Source organism: Erigeron canadensis, chromosome 9 (genome assembly GCF_010389155.1).
Source record: "Erigeron canadensis isolate Cc75 chromosome 9, C_canadensis_v1, whole genome shotgun sequence".
Taxonomy (NCBI): domain Eukaryota; kingdom Viridiplantae; phylum Streptophyta; class Magnoliopsida; order Asterales; family Asteraceae; genus Erigeron; species Erigeron canadensis.
The window spans coordinates 37540475-37562298 of NC_057769.1; the positions used below are offsets into that span (position 1 = coordinate 37540475).

Here is a 21824-nt window from a genome sequence, read left to right on the forward strand (position 1 = left end):
CAAAATGACTTATAATAACAACAGAATTGACCCAAAATGACTTATAATTAATGTTTCACTATTCAATAAATATATAAAAACAATCGACTATACAAATACGTACGTATAAGATCCATGGTCTCACAACACATAACTTTACTACAAGCTTTGGTAAGAACCATTGTTGCCGGTCCCTTTACTTATACCTAGAAGAAGAGGTGGGATGCTCTGCTCGAAACAGAAGAAGTTGTCTGGATCAACCGCTCCTTTCACCATTGCCAATCTCTTGAAATTTCCCCTAAAGTACTTGCTTCCCCATATCATGGCTTCCGTGTTATCATTTGTACCTAGGTCCAAATCTCTGTAGTTGACATAAGCAGCCCTCGGGTTCCTTGAAACATACGGTGTCATATTCTCGTAAATCCTTGTCATCCAGCTTATATGCTCTTCTGATGATTCAATGCTATCCCATCTGTCAAAATATTGTATGTTATACAAATACCCTTTTCTGTAAGGGTATGGAGTTTCTGTTTCTTCGATTTCATCCATTTTTCCACCGTGTGGTTCCATTATAAGGATCATCGGATTGTCTATTTCCAAACACCATTTCCATACCTCGTCCAATGCTTCTTCGGGTATTGCTTCTGTCACGTAGTCGGATTTACCATTGAAGATGCTTTTGGACTCTGAAATCCTATCCCTAAGGATATCAATGCTTTCTTCTTTTGGATGATTGTCAAAATAGAGTATCGACTCAATCCAGCTCATTCCAGTGCAGTCCTGTTTCTGTAATCCCAGTTCAGGGAAGCCATCTGTTACGGTTTCAACGTGTTGATCAACACTTCCAAGAAACATCGAATTGAATGTGAATTGCATACTTCTGCTCCCTGCCTCATTTAAAGCCGGCTGTATTATAACTCTAATGAACAATTCTTGGCTCAAATCGTGCCCAATGTACTGCCACTTATTAAAAAGACTCGAACCTCCTTGTTCTATAGTCTTGGAAACACTAAAAACCGAAACTTTCTCAGGAACGTAAACAAGATTCACCTTCCAAGCTAACACGACACCAAAACTTCCACCTCCGCCTCCTCTGATAGCCCAAAACAGATCTTCCCCCATGGAATTTCTATCAAGAAGTCGCCCGTTGACATCAACAATCTTGGCATCAATCACATTATCAGCCGCTAGTCCATACTTTCTCACCATCGTACCCAGCCCCCCTCCACTAAAGTGGCCACCAACCCCAACAGTTGGGCAAATCCCAGCTGGAAATCCAAAGTTTTGACTAGCCCGGGACGCCCAATAATACAGTTCCCCAACTGTTGCACCAGATTCAACCCAGGCACTCTTGTCAGCCGAGTCGATAGTTATGGACCGTAGTTGTTGAAGGTCTAGAACAACAAAAGGGACATGGTCATATGAAGTGTATGAAACACCTGCATAGTCATGCCCGCCACTTCGAATTCGGATTCTTAGACCGAAACTTTTGGAACAAAGTATTACAGATTGTACGTGTGAGTGTGACAAGGCTGTGATTACAGCAAATGGTTTTGGGGTGGTAGTAGTTGTGGCATATCTAAGATTTATAATGGTTGACTCAAGAACAGATGTGTATTTTGTGTTTTCTTGAATGAAGACATAATCTGTTACATTTGAGTTTTGAGACAGGCACTGGAGAAAATTTCCAACTAATTGTGAATCTGTTAAAGATGAAGATAACAAAGCCATAAGAATTCCTAGAAGACATGGTACAAACTTGCTCATGATAATATCCAGCTCCATGTTTTCTCAATTCACCTAAAATGGGGTATATAATATTATACAAAGATACTACCTGGAAACATGAAAAATAAATACTTTAAATATTATAATATTTATTGAATTATTGATGTTATATCATATCTACTAGGTGTTCATTTTTTTTTTTTGAACATATCTAGGTGTTCATTTGCTGGGCATCACCTTATTATTTTCTATGGATTATTTTCCACATTTATTATTATTATTATTATTATTATTATTATTTAAAGTTAGTTTCAATTCAGACGCGTTGGAGGTAAATTTAACCACCATAATACCTTGAGATACACAAGATTTGAACCCGAGACCTTAGAAAAAACTCACCTCCGGATCCCACATAATGGATGTAGAATATACCCCTGACCAACCCACTTAATTGGAGTTGGTTATTATTTTCCACATAATATAAACAATAAGCATATTAAGTTTTTATTTGTAATAGTTATAATATTGACATATTAAAATATAATTGTTTAAAAAACGTTTTGTATTAAAAATATGACGTTATATTTTTGGTGGTGTAAAGTTAAATATAAATATATTCCGCTTAAAATGTTAGTATTAATATTTAAAAATATTTTTATCATAATTGTTTATGAAAAAAATATAATACTTAGACGATTATTTTTCTGGATAGAAAGATATATATACTATTCTAATTAAAAATATATATTATTTTCTGAAAGTATGTTACATTTGACGATTTTAACCTAATTTATGAGTGAACTTAGACAGGTACCTACACAATGTAACGGCGGTGATGGGCAGGTAGCTGTAATGGGGGTGATGGGTGGCGGCGACGTTGATGATGTGGTTATTAATGTAAATATAATTGGTGTAGATAAGGATAATGTAGTTATTTAAAAAGTTAAAGGATGTATGTCGTAAATAACTTTATTAAAAATATTTTGATAGGTGGTTAAGACTTTATTGTTATGCCTGTGTTTTGGACTTTCGGTTTTTAACTCTTCGAGTCAAATTTGTTGAATTGTTGCTCTTAACCAAGTGACTTTTTTTCACGGCTCATTCTAATGCTTGTAGGGTATTAGAGCCAGCCTGTCGTCAAGGTAGTTTTTGCCGTTTTTTCTTTTTTTTTTCTTTTATTTTTATTTTGCTTTAAAAGTTTGAAATTGGTGGTCTTAACATGTGAGCTTTTTGATTTATCATGGGTGTAATTCTTTAAAGTCAGAGTATCGGCCTCGTGTCATATTTGTAGTCGTCCAATTACGACTTAATACTTGTGTAACCATATATGTTGGTATATATCCAGGTGAACACTTTTACGCTTGGCTTCGTATTTTCTGTTTCTTTGATTGAAGTAAATGGCACTTATGCTTTCTAATATGGAAAAATGGTATACATTTACTTAATTTGACCTTTCCATGGCTCTTTTAGGGAAAAGGTCATCCAAAACACTACGATGTGCTGGGTTGCAAATGCTTACACACGATTTGTGCAACACGTAATTCAGTTATTCGTTTAAGCACCTCACGCCCCACACTCACCGACCTCCAAGTCTCCAACTTCATGTCTAATTCTCCCCAATTAAATGATCAATGATATATATTATCTTTTATTTTATTTTTTATGTTGTTGTAAGCATCTTGACTTATTACCCAAGTATGGGCTCCATTTATTTTGGGCTTGATGTCCATGTGAAGATTAAGCCATCAAGTGTATAGACTAGTTTATTTCCTAGCCAAGCGCCCAAGCCCGTACGTGATATTTTTGTTCACGTCTTCTTTTGTTCTACATCTTTTCGGCTCAAATATTTATCTTCACAAAAACTCTTCATTTAGCACATAGACCTTCAAGCAAATAAATTACATATTAAGTATAAAATTTTATGAAATGACCATAATTCAAACATAAAAAAGACGATATCATATAAAATAAATATGTAAAATAAATATGTATAAAATAAACGATATCAGCATGAAAGCAAATTGAAAGCAAACAATATAAGCGGGACCACTTTTTGTTTTTTCTCTAAAAAACAACACAACCGTAATAATGCTTGGTAAATAAAAAATTAGTTTCAGAACTTATGTCATCATTTACCAAAGTTCAACAACAGTGGTTGAAGACTTGAAGTAATTTTGTTTGACGAGAGAAAGGTACTCGCGCATTATGACGGTGATGGAGGTGATCTATCTGACGGGCTTCGACCTCGAATTTAAAATTCGTCGAAGGTATATCGAATGACATCTCTAATGAAAAAGCATGAAATTTTAAGAACACCCATATAGTTTTTATGATTTATCGATGTACGGTTCTTGAGATAAAAGATTTTGAATGAATTAGAGGAATAAAATGATTTATGAAGGAGAGGAAATATCTCAATCAACGATGATGAGAATGAAGAGTAGTTATGTTATTTTTAAGTTATGCATTGTGTGTTTTTATTACGTACGTGTGTGTTTTTAAGTGTTATGTAATGTATTTGGTTATTAATAAAAGATATAAATTAAAAAGGGTTAGTTATGTAAAGTTTATAATGTTAAGGATAAATTATTAAAATGTGAAAAAAAGGTTGGGAGTTTCGGTTGCCACTAAAAAAAGGTTGAAAAAAGGTTGGAAGGTTGAAATGAGGTGGAGTAATTTGATTGGTTATTTGAAAGAAGATGAAAAGGTTAAAGGGTTCGGCTCCCTCCCCCTTAGACTATTTAAGAAGTCGTTTGAAGACAAATCTGTTGGCTCTTAAAAGGAAAAAGGGCGAACTAAATTGAAAACAATGCCTTTCGTCTTCAACACCGAGAAGTGAAAGAGAGTAAGAAAATTGCCTCAAAAAAGTTATTGTTGTAAAGATATCAATGTAAATGTATTCCTTTTTAGAAAAAATAACCTCAATACCTAATTTTTTATAAAAGTTTATCAATTTACCCAAGTTTTTTTAGATTATCACAAAATACTCACAAAAATCGCAATAAGTTTGAAAAATTGCAATAAGATTATGAAAATCGCATAAAGATGATGAAAATCGCATAAAGAACATTGAAAATCGCATAAAGAACTTTGAAAATCTCATAAAGAACTTTAAAAATCTCATAAAATACATTGAAAATCGCATAAAGATTTTCAGAATCGCATAAAGAACTTAGAATCTCATAAAGAACTTTGAATGTTACAAAATCTTTACAAGATTTATAAAATCTTTATGCGATTATGTTAAATCTTTATGCGATTTTGGGAATCTCATTGCGATTTTATATAATCTCATTGCGAATTTGGGAATCTTATTGTGATTTTATGAATCTCATTGCGATTTTTGAAAATTATTACGATTTTGTTGGGTATTTTGTGAAAATCCAAAAAAACTTAAGTATATTGATATATTTTTTAGAAAAATTGGATATTGAGATCATTTTCTCTTCCTTTTATTAGATCAGGGAAAATACGAAACAAAGTTCTCCAAAATTCTTCATGTTCGTTTTACACTACAACAAAATTTGGTCTTTTAGGACCCACGTTAGCATCTAATATAGGATCTTTGTACTAATAGGAGCAACAAAATTAGTTCTAGGTAAGGATGTGTGAAGGGTATAAATTTTGGAATGGCCCAAACTAATAGGGAAGCACAAGTTTCGATGAATTTACCTTACGAAGTGATATATCTACAACTAAATTTAGCCATTCACAACAATCCATGCATTAAACAGTTGTACACTGTGCTGTAAAATATATGCGATTGTTGTAGTTGGCTAAAAATTGATGTAGATATATCACTCTCCTACTGTATATGTTTTATAGCATACTGTACAAGTGTGTAATGCATAACAGTGTTAAATTTATTAAATTCTGTAGTACGAATATCACTTCCCAGTAATAACTAATGAAGTGGTTGGGTCATGGGTAGTGTTTTACTACACTCTGATAATATATTTTTGGAGGAAATTTCTATAAAAAGGAAAAATTAAACTACCTTGCTGAAGTAAATACAACATGATCTTTTGAAAATAGAAGCGAATAGTAGTATAGTACGAAAATTGATGGAAGAGTTTGGAAATTTATTATTGTAAGAGGAAATGAGGAAGACTACCAGACCTAATAAATCATAGTTTGATCTTTTCATATTTTGCACAACCCAATCTTACACAAGACAGAAATAGGCCTACCATGCTAAATTGAGCCAGGGAATCATAAGTTCATAACTGGGAATAACGAACAAGAAAATAGACATTGCAACCATGTCCATGATTGCTTATATGATTATATTGTAACAAATTCCAAAGTTTAGATAACCTCCAATGATATTTAAGAAACGAGGTTTTTAAACACTTCACCAAAGATTTCTAAATGTTTCATTTTTTTTTTTTTGGACAGAATACAAAAGGAGCCAATTATAAATGTTTGTTTAGACATAATAGAAGGGATTAAATTAGGCAATTATACTAGCAATCATTATTTTATATTTTGTTAGGGGCAAAGATTTTTCAAGTTTTGGCTAATTTTTAAGCCAATAGAAATGTGTCACGTATCCTCTCAATTTCTTGTCAAAATCCACTAATTTATTGCAAAATATGAGGGAGTAATGCCAAAAGTAACCGAATAATGTGGATGCTGCCACATTTTTCTTATGTTGGGGGTCCCACATATCTTTCCGTATCTTTTGGCAGCACCAACGTTCACTAGCGTCGGCCAAAACTAATTGATCCAACTTGCCGATACATATGCTATAACTTTACTAAAAAGCCGATGTTAGTCGATAAAACTTGCTAACTACACCATTGACCCTTATAAACCATTCCCCACCAATCTCACACACACCTTTTTTTCCCCCTTAACAACTCAAACATATAGTCTACCAAAAAAGTTCTTGGTTAAATAATTTATGGGAGAAGTGAATGTGGTGTTGTTATACACCCAACTTGGATTAAATCCCTCTCGATAATTTTTTAAATTATAAAAAACATGAGAGCCTAATTATTTATTCATTATATATTAAATATTAAAAAATTGTCTATCTCTTAAATCCTATAATAACTATGTTAACTTTTCTAAATTAAAAAAATAGTACTCGCCGTCACAATTACCGCCTATGTTGTCTCTATCATTGCCGTATTGTGAAGACGTACATCTAGTCTTGATTTATACTACTAGTGCTCATTATATTGATTTTCCGAAAATATGGTTATCTAGCTTCAAGTCTTCGACTTGTAGGAAACAATTTAAGATAAATTCCAAACGTGTATTGAGAAGAGTATAACTTTTATAAAAAGTAAGACATATTATATGATAATCAAGATAAAATATATATTTTTTCAAAGATATATAGCATGTTTGGTTTAACGGTTGAACTATATATCATCTACATATGCATCACAAATTCTAAAAGATAAATAACCGCTAAAAAATATACGAGTATATATCAAGTGGGGTTAACACCGATCAAATCACTACTTTTTGACGTTTTTCAGTTGGGGCAACCATGACATAGTTGTCGGGGTGTAATAGCGACATTCCAGATGGAAATATAACGTCCTGTTTGTTTATAAGTTAATGGACTTAATAAAAAAAATACTTAATACAATAAGCCAATCATAATTGTTTGCTTTTAACTTAATAAGAAAACCTGTATTAACTTGTTACGTATAAACATTATTTAACGATATAGTCACTTAATGGTTAAAAATACAAACAGACCTTTACCACCTTGATAATGCTGTGATTTTGTTTATCTAAATTGTAAAATGTTTGTAATTAAATAAAGAAAAATGTTAAATGAAGCTTTAAGAGTTTCACTTACATAAATAAATAAAGAAATATTAAAATTTGACGTCTGAATTTTATGATAAGATTAGAACAACCATTTAATATACTTTACCTCACAGATAGTCAGATGTGATTTAAAGTTTTAAACCTTAACGATTATAGGTTACAAACTTACAATAACGGGAACGGGCCGAAGTAAGAGAGGATACAGTAAAATATAAACTGCCGGCGACTGATTGAGATTCAAAAAAAACAAATGGGAAATAAATATCCTCTCTCTCTCTCCCGCCATTTCCAAATTCCCGCTCCCACTTGTTCCTTATTCAATTTATTATTATTATTATGATATCTTATCTCCACCCACCAGATAGATAGATAGATAGATCTTATTTTCCCCCAATTCTCAAAACCCTAACCCTAATAATAATAATAATTCTGGAATCAAATGTCTTCCTCCCCAATTATTATCGCTAATAATAAACCAAAACGAATTCTCCTTCTGATTGACCTTAACCCTGTACTACTACAAATCCCTGATTACATCAATTCAGTTCTCACCCTTTCAAAACGCATTTTATGTTTTGATTCCCTTTTTTCCTTCAAATTCTTCATATCTTCCCTCTCCCCTCTCCGTTCCGCCACCGCCCTCCGTCGCATCCTCCCCGATCACAATTCTCTTTCCCTCTCCTTCGATTCCCCTTCCCAGACCCTCCTTTCCCTCTCCAAATCCCTCCATTCCATTTCCGGAGAATCCTCGTATTCGTCTCCGAGCTGTTCTAATACGGTTAGTTCGTTGCTGCAGCTGGGGAATGAGTATCACTGGCAGTTGGATATCGACGGTCATGATGGTGACGTGTCTTCAGGTAATCAGACTAATAATAATTTGATAATATTATTGTCCCCTGTTTGTAATTCCGTCGATGCCTTAGCCGACTACTTGTGTTTTGATGTGAATGATGACTGTGTTCACAATTTGGACCTTTATCGAGCTAATTTTCGTGATAGTTTTCGTGTTGTGAATGATTTGTTTGATAGAAAAGATATACATTTCTGTTGGATTGATGTGGGAAGTTGTAAACACGTTAATGGAGTAGGAAAGTGTGATGTGATTGGGGATGAGATTAGGAAATTCGGATGGGGGTTTTGTTCGACCGATATGATTGTTTTAGGGTCTGCACTTGTGTCGTTTGGGTTGGTGTATCCGAGTATTGTGATGTCGAGTAAGGTTATAGATGAATGTAGTAGGTTAAGTAAGAGGATACGTGGGCAGCTGAGTCTTGAGATTTTGGATGTCAGTGGTAAGCCGTTAGAGTGTAAATGTTGTGACATTGAACTTTTGAGTGTGAGGGTGTCGTCTAATACGGCTACAATAAGTGAAGTCGGGAAGGATGTTGGATTTGTAGACAAGTTTACGGTTGGCTTGAATGATGGATGTGTGAAGATGCATGTCATGGGTGTTAGCAAGTATACCGAGTGTGAAAGGTTTACAGAATTTTCCTCGCAATCTTTCTTAGTTCAAACTGTGGTGTCCGGGAAAAAAGGGAAGGATGGCTTAGATAGTTTTTTTGCCGCTATGGTTCTCGAACTACTTGCAGGTGGGAATTTTGAGCCATTTGAGAAACATGGTGTTCCAATTTGGCAGATTTTTCTTGGTTTTCTATGTAATGAAGGTTACTGTGCTTTGGTATCTTTATCGAATAGTAAAGGAGATTCTTACACGGGGATTCTCAAACCATTCACGATTCATTCTGCTGTCCTTATGCTTGTTGATAATAACCATCATTCTATTGAAAAGGCTGGTGGATTAAATCTTTTCATAAATGAGACTGGTCCTCAAGGTGACACTGATTTTAGAAAGGTCAGTACATCGGGCAAATATGTTCATCAAAGTGATGGAAAAAGAAGAAAGATGAAAAAGCATGCATATCGTGATCTCACCTGGAGCTCTTTTTGCAAGGCTGCTTATGAGTGTTTGGATTTGGATTTAGCTGAGGTTTACTTTGCAAATTTCTTAAAAAGGTCAAAGAAGTTGAAGTTTCTGAAATGCTGGATGAACCAAGTGAAAAACCACACCTTGTCTCACGAGAAGATGTCACATGGATCACGCCAAAGGGTTTCAGATTCATATCATCAGAAAGACACCGATACTAACGAAAATTTAGCTGCAAGCTACCAAGAAGGTGATGAGTGTTTGTCAATGCCTATTTGCTCTGATCAGTCGAGAATTCTGGATGATGATGCTTTTGCATCATGTTCTGGAACATCAGAAGCATTTTTCAGTAATTTACCTAAGATGATTCAGGATGTGCTTGAATCTGATGGAGTGGATTTGAAGGTCTTGGCGGAGAGACTTGTACGCTCGTCCATTTATTGGTTACGTCAAAAGCATGAAATAATAGAAAATCAATCCGAGTCTTGTACTATGCAAGTTTCTGAAATCATTAAATTATTGCTATGTGATCCCAAACATATGAAGGAACAAACTGATGATAATACGGGTTCTACTTCAGAATACATAGTTCGAGAGTATCCTTCATTTTGTCATATGCATTTAGTTTTATGTGTATCTTAAATAGTATACTTTCATTTATCCTAACCTTTTCCTTAATATAATCAAGATATGAGTTACAAGTTTTGCTTCGGTTTGAGATACTTCAGTCAGAATATGCAGGAAGCATCACAGGGTTTATGAAGATGAAACTTGTGAAACAAATTTGCTCGCTTTTGGAGATCATACAGTACCTTGTGGAAGGAGGCTTTCATGGTGACTTGAGTCTTTATGATTATGTTGAGAGAAAGATAAAATCGAGGTACACATATTTACATATAAAAAAAGTGTATTTTAAAAATTTTCTGTAACCAGTTATAGCCCATTGATCATTTGACATATAAAAAAAGGTACCATTGGCATTATGAATTCTGTGAAATGAAAATGTAAGTACAAATTTTCAGGTATTCACAGAATCTTGGAGATGTGGTGGACCAAATATATGATCAAATGGACCTTTTGCCATTTGGTGAAGAAGATGAAGTTCAAGCTCTCATGTTCAACAGCGAGGATAGCAATCATTCTTGGAGAGATAAATACGATAGACAAGATGTAACAGCAAGTAAGAGGATTAAAGATTCATTATGTTTAGAGGATGAACCTTCCCATCCACTTGAAAAGGTAGACACAAGTCATGAAGAACGTGCAAAAGATGATCATTCACGCAAGTTAAACGAGGCTCGTGAGAGGAGAGAAAGGGCCAGAAGGTTTGTATCTTTCACGAGCCGAATGCCTGATTTGCAGAGGGTTTGGGCTCCCAAGCAGCCAAAGACGTCCATGAAAGTGAAAGTGGAATCCAAAAGGAAGAAACAGCGGAGGGTTAGTTATAGTGTTGTTTGTGAGACTCCATTGATCGGTTCTGGACAAGAGAAAGGTGATAGGAGTATGCCTTGTAGTAATCCTGTATCCAAGGCATTATTTCAAGATGACAGATGAACCAATAACTGACGACATATGAATCCTGACCTTTTTTATATAGTACTAATTTGTTTATTGACTTGTTTTTCTCTATTTTTTGTAAAGTCAAAGTCTGCACTTATAATTCCATTGTAGTACGTATAAGCCAATGATAAGTGTTGTTATAATTAGAAAACATATAAATATTTGATGATGATGATGGCCTGATCGCTATTTTAACCATTGTCTTTCTGTCTGTCTTAATTACCATTTCATAACGCATGTCGCATGACACTCTTTATTTATTTATTTATTAGTTGGGGTATCACATAATGCGTCGTCCTACGAGTAACAATTTGTAGACTTAAAAATGATTTTGTTTCCCTTACATAAAACTTTGAAGCTTAGTCATCTCAGTAGTTTATTACGAGTATATTAAAAAAAAAAAAAAAAAAAGAACATACTGTATGATATGCTATGATTCTTTCCGACCTTTTAACATCAAACCTAAAGTACCTAACGATCACCACTAAAAACTATCAGATATCATAAAAAGTTATGAAAAAATATCAATTATTTATTATCTCCATTTTTAATTTTTAAGGTTATAATTGGAAAATATTTATTAGTTTACAAATATTTTCAAACACAAAAATTACTGAAAATCATATAATTATATGTATGTATAGTTGTATACTCTAAAGTTTTTACTAAATGATCCAAGAAATTGCAATAACAGAATGATGGCAATATCAGCAGAATTTTTTGTAAAAATCTTGGATAAATACCCAAATATAAAACTATTAAAAAAAATTCATTCAAGATTAATCATCCATCAAAACCTTGCTTCAGCATCACACGTTGTTTTAAAACTAATGAAAGCGTATTCTGAATGTGGCCAAATCAAAACAACCCACCAACTGTTTGACGAAATGCCTCAAAAAGACGTCATCTTTTTTAATGTTCTGATTAGAAGTTATGTCAACAATAAGTTATATAACAATGCACTTTTTGTATATAAATCTATGTTTGACTTTGATGTAACTCCTGATCATTTCACACTTCCACAAGTTTTGAAAGCGTGTTCCGCCTCTGCTAATTTGCCGGTCGGATTACAAACCCATGTTGGCGTGTTTAAAAAAGGTCTGGATTCTAATGTTTTTGTTGGGAATGGATTGATTACGATGTATGGGAAATGTGGTTGGTTGGATTATAGTCAGAAAGTGTTTGATGAAATGGGATGTAGAGACGTTGTGTCATGGAATTCTTTGGTTGCCGCGTATGCGCAAAATGGGTTTTTTGATGATGCGTTGGACGTGTGTAGGGTAATGATGGAAGAAGGGTGTGGGTTGAGACCGAATGCTGGGACTATGGCTAGTCTTTCACCTGCTGTGACGAGCTCAACATTTGTTGAAAACGTTGTGTTGATGAAGGAAATGTTTGTGAAGTACACACGAGAGAGTTTGGTTTCATGGAATGTTATGATAGCTGTGTATGTTAGTAATTCTATGCCTAAAGATGCTGTTAATCTTTATTTGGAAATGGAAAGTTATGGAGTTGAATCCGATTCGATTACTGTTGCTAGTGTCTTGCCTGCTTGTGGTGATCTTTCAGCTTTATCGTTAGGAAGAAAGATTCATGAGTATGTAAAAAGGAAAAGGCTTGTTCCCAATCTAATGGTGGAGAATGCCTTGATTGATATGTATGCAAAATGTGGATCTTTAGATGATGCAAGGAAGGTTTTTGATGTGATGATAACCCGAGATGTTGTAACCTGGACATCTATGGTGTCTGCCTATGGCATGGCAGGAGACGGTCAAAGTGCTGTGTCGATGTTTTTGGATATGCAGGACTCGGGTGTCACCCCTGATTCCATTTCCTTTGTTCCGGTCCTATCTGCCTGCAGCCACGCTGGCCTGTTAGATCAGGGGAAACAATTCTTTAAAATAATGACCGATGAATATAGAATGGTTCCAAGGCTTGAACATTTGGCTTGTTTGGTCGATCTGTTAGGGCGTTCTGGGAGAATCAATGAAGCTTATGAATTTATTCGAAATATGGAAGTGAAACCAAATGATAGGATTTGGGGTGCATTGTTGAGTGCTTGTAAGGTTCACTCTAATATGGACATCGGGCTTGTGGCAGCTGATCATTTATTTCAGTTGGTCCCAGAGCAAGCTGGGTATTACGTTTTGTTGTCAAATATCTATGCAAAAGCAGGTAGATGGAAAGATGTAGCGACCATCCGTTCACTAATGAGAGATAAAGGGGTCAAGAAGGAGCCTGGTGTTAGTAATGTTGAACTTCATAATCAAGTTCACACCTTTCTTGCAGGTGATCAATCACATCCCCAATCTAAAGAGATATACAAAGAATTGGATGTACTGGTAGGGAAGATGAAAGAAATTGGTTATGTACCGAAGACAGACTCTGCACTTCATGACATAGAGGAGGAAGATAAAGGAAACCATCTTGCGGTTCATAGTGAGAAGCTGGCTATCGTGTTTGTCATCATAAACACGGAACGTTTCACGCCTATACGGATAACCAAGAATCTACGTGTTTGTGAAGATTGTCATATCGCTGTCAAGTTCATTTCCAAGATTGTCAAACGAAAAATTATCGTTAGGGATGCAAATCGTTTTCACCATTTCAAGGACGGTGTTTGCTCGTGTGGTGACTACTGGTGAGAAGGTGATCGAGTAGTAAATAATTACTCCATTTATTCTTAACACAATGATGTACTCGTATTTTTCTTTTTAACGTCCATACAGAGTTGTAGTAATTGTTTGTGCCTTTTTTTTTTGCGATTAATGAAGTAGAGTAAGATCTAATTTTGAGTCAAGAATTGGTTAGTTACTCAGGACATTGCAAGAGCTTGGGACACACATACTGGAGTTTGCAGAGGATATAAACTTTATCCACAAATAAGCAAACATTATCTATTTTTGAATGTGTTTCTATCTGGATGATCATGATATTTTGCAGACAGATCGATCGACACTATATGACCTTAATTGCCAGCGGCTGCAAGTGTTATTGGACGTACACCGATGAGAGTAGTCTCTCTGCATCTGCTCTACTGCATCGGTCAAATCCTGTGATCGAGAGTCGAGACCTACCTACTCTTTTTTACTTAATTACTTGGTTTACAGTTTACACACACATATATTATAGATGTCCTCGGTTGATCGAGTAAGGCTTAAGCTGTTATTCCCTTGCTTAAGGGAAGTGATAAATTTATAACAACCATTAGTCATCTATAACAAATGTATATGTTTTACAGTTTACAGCTACGTAAAACATATATTGTTGTGGATGATAAATAATTGTTGTAGATATATCATTCCCCTTAAGGTTACATGTTCCCGTAATCTTATAGGGGAGAAGTAATTCTTTTTATAAAGTATTTTGGGATAAAACTAATAGAGAACTATTTTAGAAATAAAAAAATGCTTAATTTTGTAAATGGAAAAGAATAGTTCTAGTTTTAAAGTAATATAGACTAGGCACTAGCTACATATCATCTTTAGGCCTTATACTAAGCTAGAACCTCTTCCACACTGCCACATCAATTTTTCTCTCTCTTCATTCACCTCTTTCACAATCACTCCCTATAACCCTTCTTCCACACCTCTTCTACACTTTTTATTTTATTTATTTTATTTTATATTTACATAAAAAATAAATAATTCAACATTTATTTAAAATTAAATATTAAAAAAGCACACTACATTTATTAAAAAAACACACTACATTAATAAAAAAAAAACACAATACATTTATTTAAAAAAAAACAATACATTACATTTATTAATTAAAAAAACACAACTAGAAAAAACAAAATACACTCAACGTTCACGTTGGTTTTCTGGCAAGTTCCAAATGTGCTCGACTAAGGCGCCTCTTAGACTGTTGTGTGTCGCCCTATCACGTAACTCCTCTGTCATACGTAACTGAATGTCAACACGTTCGTCCCAAGAACGCGTTGGCGGGTTATCGGGAATTAGCTCCAAATCCAAAGGACTGATTGCACGCACGTTATATTTAACGACCATGTTGTGCAACAACACACAAGAGTACATGATGCGTTTAATTTTGTTAATACTTAATGGACGCACACCCTGTTGAAGGATTCTCCATCAGCCTTGAAGTACCCCAAAAGCACGCTCCACGTCTTTTCTTGCAGACTCTTGGAAGCGTTTGAATTTAGAGGTCTTAGGGTCCATGGGACACTTGAAAGACTTGACAAGTGTAGCCCATTCTGGATAAATACCATCAGCTAGATAATAACCCTTTGTAAACTGTTGGCTATTAACGGTGAAATTTACCGCAGGAGCTCTATCTTGGAGAAGCTGGTCGAACAAGTCAGATTTATTAAGGACGTTGATGTCGTTGTTCGAACCGGCGGGTCCAAAGTAAGCATGCCAAAGCCACAAATCATACGAAGCAACCGCTTCAAGCATAATCGTCGGATGTCCTTTGTCACCACGAGTGTATTGGCCTTGCCATGCCGTTGGGCAGTTTCTCCAAGCCCAATGCATACAATCAATGCTTCCAAGCATACCCGAAAAACCGTGTACCGCCTCATGCTTAGCGGTCACATGGTTAACATCTTCTTGTGTTGGTTTTCTCAAAAACTCGGCGTGATACAATTGAACAACACATTTGCAGAAGGAGTTCAACGAATCGGCAGACGTTTGAGCACCCATTTCGAGGTATTCATCTAACTGGTCGGCTGTAGAACCATAAGCCAGTTGGCGTATAGCGGAAGTACATTTTTGAAAAATGTTTAATGTCGGGCGACCCACAGCGTCGGTTGGAGCGTTGTGGAAGAATGCAAAGTGGGGCGGTAATGGTTGTACGACGTCAAAGTTATATATATCGTTCACTGTACGAAGAAACATTTCTTTCGGCATTCGAAAACGCCTTCTAAAATAATCAGCAGGAAAAACGGGTTGCGGGGCAAAGTAATGATTGTATAAACGTGTGAAGGCTTCCACATGGTTTCTGGTTATTGTTCGTCTCGGTATTTTTGGTCTGATTGCCATTCTCGGGCTCTCTGCTTCTGCTTCTTCATCTTCGATTAAAGTAACGAAAGTGTTTAACATTTCCGCATCTATTGTATATTTACTCATGTATGAAACTGAATCTTTGTCGGAACTCGACATATTTAGAAAAAATGTAAGGAGTGTGTGTTGTTATGTATAAAAATATATGAGTGAAAAAAAGTGAATGAGATGAGAATGGTTGAATAGAAGTTGGTTTTTATAGAGGAGGGTTTTTTTTTTAAATCTAGCCGTTTGAATTAAAAAAAAAACAACTTAACGTTAACAAGGTCCCACCACCACGCTCCTCCTCCTCGTCAATGGTCATCGTCCGAACGAAACAAGTCGAAGGAAGCTCCTGTCGACGGACTCCCTCCCTAAGCCTTGTCTCGTCGACAAGGCGTGGAAGAGGCTGTCGACACAGCTTAGTGACCAGCCTTAATGACTTGAAGTTAATCACATACGTACTTCAAGTACAGTAACAATTAATTTGATTTACTTCATTCTAAAATTTCAAAATTATTTTGTTTCAATTTTTATTGTAAATTTTTTTTTTATGGGTTCCACTATATATTAGTTGATATATCATTAGAAAATAAATTCAAAACTTACTCCAATGATATATTTTTTTTATTAACAATTATATAACACATGCAAAAATATTAACTTATTTAAAATTAAAGTTGATAAAGATTTTACAACTCAAACTTGAAATTTAAAATGAAACGAAAAGACTAGTATTTAAGTAAGTAGATTGGTATATGAGTCATTATCTCTCTCTCTCTATATATATATATATATATATAAGGCTATCAGAAAGTGCTCACGTGACGCTCTTTGATCCCGCCACGTCAGCTCCATATTACTCAAGTGACATGTCAGCCACCACGTTAAGTGTAGATATGCATACATCAGCTTTCACATCAACACTAAAAAATTAAACATGTAGTGCATGGGTGTCGAACTCATGAAGTCAGGAACAAGGGTAACACCCTTTGTCCATGAGCTACATTCTTATTTGTTACGAGTATTTCATATTACTACTTACATTTAATATTCACAACTTTTGCTTTTAAATGATCTCTAGGTTGTTTTAAATTTTTTAATTCTATCAAAAATATGTACATCTATTTTTAGTTAACATTATTTTTTTTTTTACAATATATGCTCATTAAAAAATTATCCATTGCCAAATTTAGCTCTTAAAAAAATTCAAAGTTGATTAATATTTGTAGTTATAGAAATTTAGTATTATTTTGGTAGTATCTATTGTACAATATAAGATCATTATAAAAATATCTATCGTCTCTATTTAGTCTTAAAAAACTAGAATAACTCTAAGCAATATTTTTCTTCATATATAAAGCCAATGTCTTGTGAGGGATTTTTTTTTTTTTTGAACATTAAAACAGTGAAAATTTTATTGCTACAAGAACTAGCGAGAAGCTAGGAATTACATAACAAGATACAGGGGAATGACAATACAATGATCAAAAGCTAAAACAACTCCACTGAGACCAAGTAATGTTTCCGGAGGAGGATCTATTAGATAACCAAAAATACTAATTGATTTGAGTTCTTTGAAGGATTTAACATCAATTGTCATTCCTATATTTTATTTTAAGCTTAAATTTTCTATAGAAAGCAGCTTTCGATGACTTAATAGTTAAACAAACTACAATTTATAATGACTTAATAGGTAAACAAACTCTAAAAAAATAAATAAATTGAAATATTAACTTTTATTATTATAAAACAACTTATTGAAAGTTTTTGAAGTGTTTTGGATATTTTTGAAATATATATTGATCCATTAAGCTTGACAATTCAAGATTTTAAATTATTATGAGCAATATTTGTATTCTATCATGTAAATTTAATCTTTTTTTTAATTATATATATATTTTTTAAAAATTTAATTTCATAAATTTTAATTATTTCTTTTATTTCTTTTTTAGTACGAGTATATAAATTAGTACATATGTCGGTTTTCTATCTATTTATAACATATATATGGAACCTAATGAGATTAATATGTGTTTCAGTTGGTATATTTTTCGAGTTCATATTGAAAACCATCTAATTTTAGATCAATTACACAATGATAAAGTGTTATTTATTTTATAATATATTATAGAAGTAGTATAGATATATCGACTTTCTATCATCAACTATTTATATTTATAAATAATTAGCTCACACAGCACATGCGTATATAATCATGCTGGGTATATATAAATAATTGTGTTTTCATTTACTCAAGTTCTATTAGTGGCAAAGACATAACTTTAGGTCAATTAGTGTATAAATTATACCAATAATCTAAAATTGAGTTATAATGAACGTATGAGATTCTAGATATATGTTTTGGTGGGAGGTCAGTTAGCTTTAAATTACATTAATACTAAAAAATAATAATGAAAATATAGAACTTTATACATATTATAGGATTGGTATGACCATCTTTGGCCTTCCTGTAACTCTGCCATCTTTTTTGTTGCATATAATTTATGAGAAATCAATGAGAGATAAAATACTTCGGGACAACGCCCGGATATAACCTAGTTCATTTACTATACATGTTAACATTTTAATACTTTTTTTAAAAAAAAATTAATTTGTGTTCAATGTTTTTAATAAATAAAATATTTGAGTGTGAAAGATTCTACATTTAAGTTTCGATGTGAGACGACATCATATTTACCTCTCTATATAAGCAAAAATGAATATAATGTTGTTTCGTATTTAAGTTTAAATGTAAAATCTTCATATAATAATTTTTTTAAATTTTTTAAAAAAATATATAATTAATTTGGATATGGTGATTCAATTGATTAAAATATTAAAATATATCAAATTCCAGTTTAAAATAAATAAATAAATAAAACCCTTATCTTCCACTCTTTTACATAAAAATCTCATGTGCATCATTTTATAAACATAAAACCAAAACATAGAAGCACTATCAAAGTTCACTATTTCTTTAATCATGTTAAAAGGTAATGTGATAAAACTTGTCACTCTTTACATCCACATCATAATAACTAATAAGATAATTACTTAGTTTAACAGGTGGATATTGAAATCTTGTTGCTTTAACTAGCCAGACCTATTAAAAAAAGGTTTCATGCGAAGTTAGATATGATAAATATGCAATATTCATTGTTAATCTACTTTGATCACTATATTTATAATTTTGATTCTTTATTCATATAGGAAATTCTGGTAAAAGAACATGTGACATTATTTCTTACTATAAGGTTGAGTTTGTTTGAGATTTAATAAATTAAGTCATGATTTAATCAAAAATACTTAATCTATTAAGTGATTAATAATGTTTGTTTTTTGACTTAATAAACAAAGAACAACTGTATTAACTTAATTCATACAGACAATACTTATTCATTCAGTTACTTAATCAATTCAGTCACTTAATGGTTAGAAAAACAAACATGCCCTAAGTCTATAATCATGCTTATCCATATTTATATTACCATATAAAACATTTATATTTTTTTTCCAACTTTGATAACTCTAAAATATTCATATACTTTTCACTTAGAATAGCATATTAGTTGGTTAGTGATTCGAACCCTAACAGTGACATCCAAGTGGGCAGTATGCTAGAAGTTGGAATCCAAAGACATCCCTGTAGATTAAGGGTACTATAACATGGCCCACACATGTCCGAAGAAGTAAATGCCCGAAACCATAGGAAATTGAGATTCGATCCCTGATCTCCAACCAACATCTCATCCCCCAAAATCTCCAAAGAGGGACCTAATTGACCACTTGATCTAAGACCAAGTGGTTATTCATATACTTTTTACATCCCTATCAATTAAAAACACGGACTATTAAAATATCTTCAATGAATTAATTTACAACATATATACTTGACGCTGCAACCACCACCACCAGCCACCGCCTCCTGTCGTCGTCAGTCCCGCCACCATCACTACACCACGACTACCATTATCGCTGCATCGTGCGATCATCAATATAATTTTAAGTTTTACTAGTTTTTAAGTACTTTTGAACCGTGAGTTCAATTTTGATAGCTCGAATTAATAAAAAGAAACTTTTAAAGGGACGTACTACAACAAGAATACTCAACAAAAATGACACATTTTCCTCTTTTCATGATTTTATTTACATGAAATGCTAGCGAGGAGCTAGCGTTACAATCAGGGAGAATAGTTCAGGAAATACATAGAGGAAATGAATCTTATCTAACACAATATTATTATCCAAGTTTGTGCTCTTTTGACCTTTTAAACACTGTATAAGCCTTAATTAGCAGGTGCTTTTTTTATTCTTGTATGAAAAATTCATGAAATATGATATTATTTGATTTGATTCATAGAATCATAGTCAACAATTCACTCATGAACATTTAATATGTATGTATCTTAGTTATTGATCCATTAAGAATTAAATTCAAACACGACTTGATTACTTTCTCTTCCTTGGTTTATTATTAAAGAAGAAATGTTAAAACTGTTTAATTAAGGCCATATGTTTTTGGTTAGTGGGGATTATCGAATGCCACTAGTAAGAAAGGTGTGCACCGGCTGGCTAGCCGCCGTACCCAACAATGGGATTTGATAAACATCCATCCATCTAAAAAGTTACAGTATATAAAAGTATGAGAACAAGTACCTCCGTGTTGCGGCGGTATTATGATGATGGGGTGATAGGTCATAGAGTGTGATAGCCAAATGCCTTAGCCGTACGGGCTCCGCCCTCAGATTTAAAAATTCGTCGAAAGTATATCGAATGACATCTCTAATGAAAGAGCATGAAATTTTAAGAAAACCCATATAATTTTTATAATTTATCAATGTACGGTTTTTGAGATAAAATATTTTTAATGAATTAGAGGAATAAATGATTTATGGAGGAGAGAGAAAACAAATGATTGGTTGAGATTTGAGGAAGGGTGTTAGATAAATATAAAATTAAAATATGGACATTTTGGAAAAGTAAATATTGAAACTTAAAATGTAAACACGGGAGATCTGCTTTATAATATAGTATAGATATAGATATAGCGTTTTGTTACAGAATTTGATGGAATTGAAATTGAACTCCATTCCTTAATGAGTTCGGTTGTTCAAAGAAGGAGGAATCACATTCCCTAGGAATGTAAACATTCCATCATTCGATGGAATCTCCATTACTTAGGGATGGAGGAAGGAATCTCATTCCTTCACACGCTTTAATTTGCAAAAAATCAAAAACATTCCGTCAAATTCCATTCTTTCAAATTCCAATTCCTTTGATAAATTCTAATTTCTTTAATAGATTTCATTCCTTTAAAGGGAAAAAACTTTTAGAGTTTATATTTTATCAACTAATTAATTAACTAACTAAATTTATTAAAATTGTGTCTTTTATTTATGGTATTAAAATTTAAATTTTGAAATACTCAAAATGCTCTTAATATATCAACATCTCTAACAGTTGAAATACATGGTCTACCAAAAATACTTTTAATGAATCAATTACAAAATTTATCCCTTAACTCTTAAATAACTACGTTATCTACTTTTAAAATCAACAACTTACACCTTCGCTGCTATCACTACCAATCACCACCATCACACCACTACGAGTCTACGACTGCCGCATCGGACGGACCTCTATCTACTATCTAGTATATACTACTATATCAAGCAAACTACCATCTCCCTTTAAGTAATTAAGACTTTGAAATGACGATATTACCCATCTTCTTTATTCACTAATTTAAATATCTTCACATATATACATATAATACCCTTAATGATATAACTTACAACATAGATCATATAACACTTAAATAATCATATTAA

At 33.4% G+C, this 21824-nt stretch overlaps 4 protein-coding genes across 4 annotated transcripts; 2 read left to right on the forward strand and 2 right to left on the reverse strand.

Moving 5' to 3' along the window:
• Nucleotides 1-26: 26 nt before the first annotated feature.
• LOC122583968 (O-acetylstemmadenine oxidase-like) lies at nt 27-1792 on the reverse strand. The gene has a single exon (XM_043756339.1). It carries the CDS (start codon nt 1762-1764, stop codon nt 139-141), a length of 1626 nt encoding a protein of 541 aa, XP_043612274.1. The 5' UTR covers nt 1765-1792; the 3' UTR covers nt 27-138.
• Nucleotides 1793-7885: 6093 nt separating this feature from the next.
• On the forward strand, nt 7886-11182 carry LOC122581862. The gene is made up of 3 exons (XM_043754172.1): nt 7886-10020; nt 10113-10304; nt 10447-11182. Exons 1-3 carry the CDS (start codon nt 7940-7942, stop codon nt 10976-10978), a joined length of 2805 nt encoding a protein of 934 aa, XP_043610107.1. The 5' UTR covers nt 7886-7939; the 3' UTR covers nt 10979-11182.
• Nucleotides 11183-11679: 497 nt separating this feature from the next.
• Nucleotides 11680-13773, forward strand: LOC122582893 (putative pentatricopeptide repeat-containing protein At3g49142). Its single transcript, XM_043755322.1, has one exon. It carries the CDS (start codon nt 11680-11682, stop codon nt 13627-13629), a length of 1950 nt encoding a protein of 649 aa, XP_043611257.1. The 3' UTR covers nt 13630-13773.
• Nucleotides 13774-15081: 1308 nt separating this feature from the next.
• Nucleotides 15082-16110, reverse strand: LOC122583779. Its single transcript, XM_043756153.1, has one exon. It carries the CDS (start codon nt 16108-16110, stop codon nt 15082-15084), a length of 1029 nt encoding a protein of 342 aa, XP_043612088.1.
• Between the last annotated feature and the right edge of the window lie 5714 nt (nt 16111-21824).